This window comes from Simochromis diagramma, unplaced genomic scaffold (assembly GCF_900408965.1).
Source record: "Simochromis diagramma unplaced genomic scaffold, fSimDia1.1 OVJJ01000822.1, whole genome shotgun sequence".
NCBI classification, from domain to species: domain Eukaryota; kingdom Metazoa; phylum Chordata; class Actinopteri; order Cichliformes; family Cichlidae; genus Simochromis; species Simochromis diagramma.
The window spans coordinates 5,903,236-5,909,496 of NW_024387520.1; the positions used below are offsets into that span (position 1 = coordinate 5,903,236).

Here is a 6,261-nt window from a genome sequence, read left to right on the forward strand (position 1 = left end):
ATGCTGCACTCACTGCTGTTTCTATCAGAAATGCAGTGCAGCCTCCTTCCCATTAAACACATTAAATACCAATTACATTATCTTGTTTTAAGATTTGCATCATGGAAATTTTTCACCATATCCAACATATTATTTCCGGAATGACTGTGAGTGTGAACTTAAAGGAGAATCTAGACATGCCTGCAATGAAAGCACGTGACGCTTCATTACACATCTTTGGCTGGTTGTGATTAATCTCTAAAGCGGATGTGTCGCCCTCTACAGGCGCTATGATTGGCTGCTCAGGTCCCGTGACAGGACGAAATTATAGCTTGTAACAGCTGTGAGATCATGACGTTCGGAAATTTACCAGCTCTCCCCCTTTTCCCAAGAAAATCCCAACATTTCGTCACTGATAGACTGCACGTAAAAGCAGCGATGTGTTCCAACGTGTAAAACTGATTGTAAAATGAGAAGAGCGTGTTGTGTACACTAATTATGTCATTCAACTTGTATTTTGCGCCTATTGGGTTAAGAATGCAATACTTTCTATATGTCATGCACTTAAAGCATTGAGTACTTTATTTAAAAAACAAAAAAATACAAATAATAAAAGTCATAACCTGATATCTGTAAGTTTACATAAAGGTTTATTATTAAACTGTAATCAAATAGTTAAAGAAATTCCAAGAAACACGAAAAAGAAAAGTCCAGATATGAGGCCGGAAATAGTCCTCCCACAGGACATGTTTAACCTACATGATAATGGGTGAGGAAATTGTGCTAAAGCCATTGCAACACAGAAACCAAGGTCTGCCTGAGTCATTAACTCTTTTCAAAGCAGCCACTGTGCTGCTGCTGTTTCCCAGAAACAAGTCCACAGAATAACTCTAATATAAATCACAACAATTCATTTGCATGATTATAAAATCTGATGGGTTTTTTTTTATGCCACATAGTTAAATGACACAGTTGCCTGTCCTCCTGAATAGTTTGTTAATGTGCAAAAACAGAGTGGATTACATGGCACATTATTACACTGATAAATAAAATAAGAAATGAGATTTTGCCAGTGAATATGCATTTAATTTAACCAATGTCCTTTGCCTGACAACTCTGTGTAAGACACATTTTGTTTAAAGAGATTAAAGATATAGATGTGCGACAAATTAAAGTAAAACTCTGTAAGATGCTGGGCCACAGGAGCAACTTTACTGCATTTTTTTCCTCCCTTAATTCTCAGTGTCCTAATTCAACAAGGTGCTAAAAATGTTCTTCAGACATTTTGGCCCACACTGTCAAATCTGCAGCAACATAGTTTCTGTGCATCCTTGATGCAAAGCACCTGTTCCACCACATGTCAAAGGCGTTCTATTAAAATGAGATCTGGTGACTACGGGGGCCAAATGAGTACAGTGAACTCATTTTCATGTTCAAGAAACCAGTTTGAGATTATTTGAGCTCTGTGACACCCACCAGAACATGTGTGTACTGTGGTTATAAAGGAACAAATGTTGTGAATAACAACACTCAGGTAGGCTGTGGAGTTTAAATCATGTCACTTGGCACTAAGGGGTTCAAAACCAAGAAAATATCCTACCAACAACAAGAAGCCAGGATGGATCCATGGTTTCATTTTGTTTTCATGCCAAATTCTGACCAAATGTCTCAGCAGAATCTTATAATGGCAATTCAGTTCAATCCCGTTTCATTTCTATGGCACCAAATCACAAAAACAGTTGCCTCTAGGTGCTTTATAAAGACCTCACGATAATACAGAGAAAACCCCAACAATAAAACAACCTACTTATGAGCAAGCACTCAGTGACTGTGGGAAGGAAAATGGCATTTTAACAGGAAGAGACTCCCTCAGAACCAGCCTCAAAAGCCTTAAAACTCATGTAAATCATCTTTCTTCTCCATTTCAATACTTGCTTTGAACAGGTTGTCTTACTCGCATCTACATGCTTCAGTTCACTGAGTTGCTGCCTGGTAACTGGCTGTTAGATATTTGTATTAACCAGCAGTTGTAGAGGTGTACTTAATGAAGTGGCCAGTGAGTATATATTTGACTAAGGGTGGTGCTTAGATTGATCACCTTTCTGATAATGCCTCGGTGGAGGTAAATAGATTTATAAATAGGAATAGGAAAGAGGAAAATAAATAATGACCAAATCCTCACACATCACAGATTTAAGAATGTCTATCTGTAAACCAAGTCTTTATGTTTAGTTTTTCATTTTATAATTATATAATATACAACAAACATTTAACATTTTCTATATACAAAACTGGACTGTTCTGCTATCAAACTAGGAAACAGGGGAACCCTTCCTCCACTCCTCCTCTTCACTCCAGCTGCACTCACACATGGCAGGCCATCAAAAAATCAACTTGTTCCCACTCCACCTGTTCAAAACGCTATTAATCTGCTGCCTTCCAATAAAAGGCTTGGCTTTCACCGAGGAGCCAATAGAATGGCATTAATGCTGCGAGACCCAGGCCAATCCCAAGCTGCATTCTAATGTGGCCTATCTTTATCAAGGTGCCACTCCATTTCCAGATACTGCTTATTTATGATTTCTGAGGAGGGAGCCAGCGGGAGGCATATGTCTTTCGGAGAACACTAAAATCCGTGTCCAGAGGACTCGCAGGAGACTTCAGATATGGAGCTATCACATGCCAAGCTGTGGATAAGAAGAAATCAAATGTGCGAGTGAAGTTTATTTTTCGGATGTGGTGGCAACTTTGACAAAGATCAGAGACTTTGCTGCTCGTGTTCCTAATTGTTTGACTATCTGGCGACGGAGGGTGTGGTACCAAACTCCGACCTCATCTGCTGGTGAGAGAGCTCCTTCTTTGGCCACCAAATATCTTTTTCTACTTGGATCTCATTGGATGTGTTGATAAGACCTAGAGAAAGAGTTACCAGACTTCCCATGGATCCAAACATCCAGGGGTCTTTCCTGTTTAACAACAGCCTCAACCAGTTCCCCTCAGACATCAAGGCACCAGTGTGCCAGTACTCAATGCCCAACTCCTTCTACAAGCTCAGCCCGGGCCTGAACAGCCAGCTGCAGCCAGGGACGCCTCATGGCATCAGTGACATCCTGAGCCGCTCCATGGTCGGGGTGGGCTCCTCGGGCACCGCCACCCTGCTGCCCGGATACTCCAGCATGGGGGGGTTCAGCCCCTCTGTCACCAGCACTTCCATGTACTACAATCGAGACTACAATTCCTCACTGGGCGGCTTCTCCAAACCCGGCGCCGAGTGCCCGATGAAGAGTCGCAGTGTAAACTGCTGGGCAGAAAGCAGCTGTGAGTGGAGAGGAGGGAGGCAGCAGTGCACCAACAGTGAGTCTAAATACTGCAGAGTGGGCTCAGCAGCAGCAGCAGCTCCTCAGCACTGTCATCGCACTCTGATCTTCCACTTTAAAAATGGAAACATTATCCAGTAAATACACAAATTTCAGAATCAGATCTGTTATAAACTTGTTATCTATTGAGTTCAGACTCGAGGTTAGATTTTTGATATGACTAAAACTTTTTCTCTCTTTTTGTATTAAAACCTTGAAAATCCATTTATTAAAATGTAACAATTTGTTGTTAATTAGAAGTTGTGCAGACTAAAGGAAAATACAAACAGATCTTTTAAAAACAATTTATTTAATAAACATGTCAAATATTCATTCAAAAGATTTCATTTAATTATGTAGATGATTGAAAAATTATGTTTCATTTAATTCACAAATGGAGACATTTTACTTCGGTTCAGTGTATAAACAACAAATACATGCAGTCTATGAGGGAAATATATATGTGGACATTTTTTTCCCTGAGCAATGAGCCAAAATGCTGTGGCATTTCAGGCAGAAACATTCAGTCCTGTGTCATACATCCGTTCCTGTAATGTGTTTTTATTTTTTATTTTTTTCAGGCAGTGGTCCTCTTGGGGAGATGTCCAGCAGGAAAAAACACACCAGACCGACATTTAGTGGACATCAGATATTTGCTCTGGAGAAAACTTTTGAGCAGACAAAGTATTTGGCAGGGCCAGAGAGAGCGAGACTGGCTTATTCTCTGGGGATGACTGAATCACAAGTCAAGGTAACGTCGCCAGAATCTGCTTACATTTGAGATGAGTGTAAATAAGATTTTTATTTTTGTGTGTGTTCGACAGTTCCACTGATATATATTCCTTGTGGTATATTTGTTTTTTATACCCAGTAGTGTTGACTTGTTTTGAAAGCTGCCACATAAAAAAGCATACATGTCGTGTGTAAATTCAAGTGCAGCGATAGAAATCTGCAGATCATATACCAGCACATACTCACCCTCAAGCAGAAATGGGGACACAGATTATTTTTCCATACCTTTTCATGTAACACAATGCTTAAAAGAATACTCGATAAGCTGCAGGGCTCCGGTCTACAGGAGTTAGATGACAACTCCCCCGTGCGTTGTGTGTTTTCAGGTTTGGTTTCAGAACCGGCGCACCAAGTGGAGGAAGAAGAGCGCCTCTGAGCCCAGCTCCACACAGACCAACCACTCGGGGCCGGCCGGAGAGGCCTCGGAGAATGAGGTGGAGGACGAGGAGTACAACAAGCCTCTAGACCCCGACTCTGACGACGATAAGATCCGATTGCTGCTGCGCAAACACCGCAGGGCTTTCTCTGTCCTTCGCCTCGGGCCGCACCACATCTGATGCACTTCCTGCAGGCTATAGGCTACACAGGCACACACGGAGACACACGTACAGGCATAAAACTCTCTCAGCACATATGCATGCTGTAATAAATTTCAAACTAGTTTGCAATACGTTTAACTGCTGAGCTGTTTCGCATGATCGGAAAAGGCCCGACAAAAAACATTAAAAGGTCGAACTGACGCAGAGTCTTTAAAAAGTTACTGTAAAAAAATCGATATCTCTGGCTTGTTACACAGTTACTTATGTCACAGAAAGTAACCTTAAGTTATTCCTGCACTCCAATTTTGAACAGCTGGGTCGTTTTCAGTTATGCGTATTTCAAAATAAAGCTCTTCTAAATCCTTGTGTGACTTGCATAATGCTGTCTAAATGCTTTAGTAAACTCTATATACCATAAAACACTAAGATCACAGAGCCTTCACCCCTAAAGTAGACGCTAAAATTAAAAGGCAGTGTGAATTTTCTGAATTTACTTTTGAGTATAATTTCCCAGAACAAGGAGATTTTCCGTGATCGTTACAAAAAGGCCAGAGAAGAGAATGCGTGATCATATGACACGCATTCTAACGTATACGGTTTCCAACAAACTAGAAAGGTAGACGTTTTAAAAGTGGGGGTGGGGGTGTGGCCGGAACAATAAAAGGTAAGCAGACAGTGCTGACATGCTGTAAAGTGTTTTAATCGTCTACAGTTTGTTTGCTTTAATTACATTTTAGCTTGAAGTTGGCTCAAATCCAAGTCTTTGACTTTGCTTTGTACTCATACTTACTTTTTAACCACACTGTAAAAATATCAAGGTGTATGATATAAAAAAAAATTACCGTGCACATTAAATTATTATTAATTATTTATCAGACATGTCTTTTTTTGTCTTTTGTAATGTGAAAAATCAAACTTAAATGTAGACAATTTGGGTCTTGAGTTATGCTGATGTGGTAGCTGGTTAAAGGGGCCAAAGCAAAGGCACAAAAGCTAAAGAAGGTCAAAGGTCAATTCTAGTGTGATTTACTAGTGTGGTGGGGCTTAATTGAAGACAATGACCTCTGCAACCCATTTCAACTTCAAATCAATACCAGCAGAGCAGCTTGGTTACCATTTAGGCTCAGTGACTTGAAGCTGGCTGTGGTTTATCCAGCTGACAGGATATAAGGTCTGATGACTGTGTCAGAACAAAAGCATGGGAACGCCGCTAAGACAATCACATTTTGCTTCAAAGAAAAGTCTGAAAAAAAGGTAGTTGTTCTTGCAAGTGTTAAGAAAGATGTGTTTTGGTCTGGCACACAAGTTCAGACTTCATGTGTGGGTGAGAGAATTCCTTCTCTGACCACCAAATTTCATTTTTCAAGTGGAGCTTGTTCGCTGTGTTGCTAACCAGTCCGACCAGCTCCTCTCACACCTCAGTGTGCCAGTACAAAATACCCAACTCCTACATGCTCAGCCTCACATCAGTCACGTACATGAACAGTCAAAAATGTGATTGTTCTTATCTGAGTGTCAAAGTGACAGAGGTGGGTCCAAGTCTTTTATTCTGAAAAACATATTTTGGTCTCTGCTGTTACTGATATTATCTGGTT

At 40.6% G+C, this 6,261-nt stretch overlaps 1 protein-coding gene across 1 annotated transcript; it reads left to right on the forward strand.

Moving 5' to 3' along the window:
- Positions 1-2,581: 2,581 nt before the first annotated feature.
- nkx6.3 (NK6 homeobox 3) lies at positions 2,582-5,660 on the forward strand. Its single transcript, XM_040019194.1, has 3 exons — positions 2,582-3,333; positions 3,917-4,086; positions 4,454-5,660. Exons 1-3 carry the CDS (start codon positions 2,919-2,921, stop codon positions 4,682-4,684), a joined length of 816 nt encoding a protein of 271 aa, XP_039875128.1. The 5' UTR covers positions 2,582-2,918; the 3' UTR covers positions 4,685-5,660.
- The last annotated feature ends 601 nt before the right edge of the window (positions 5,661-6,261 follow it).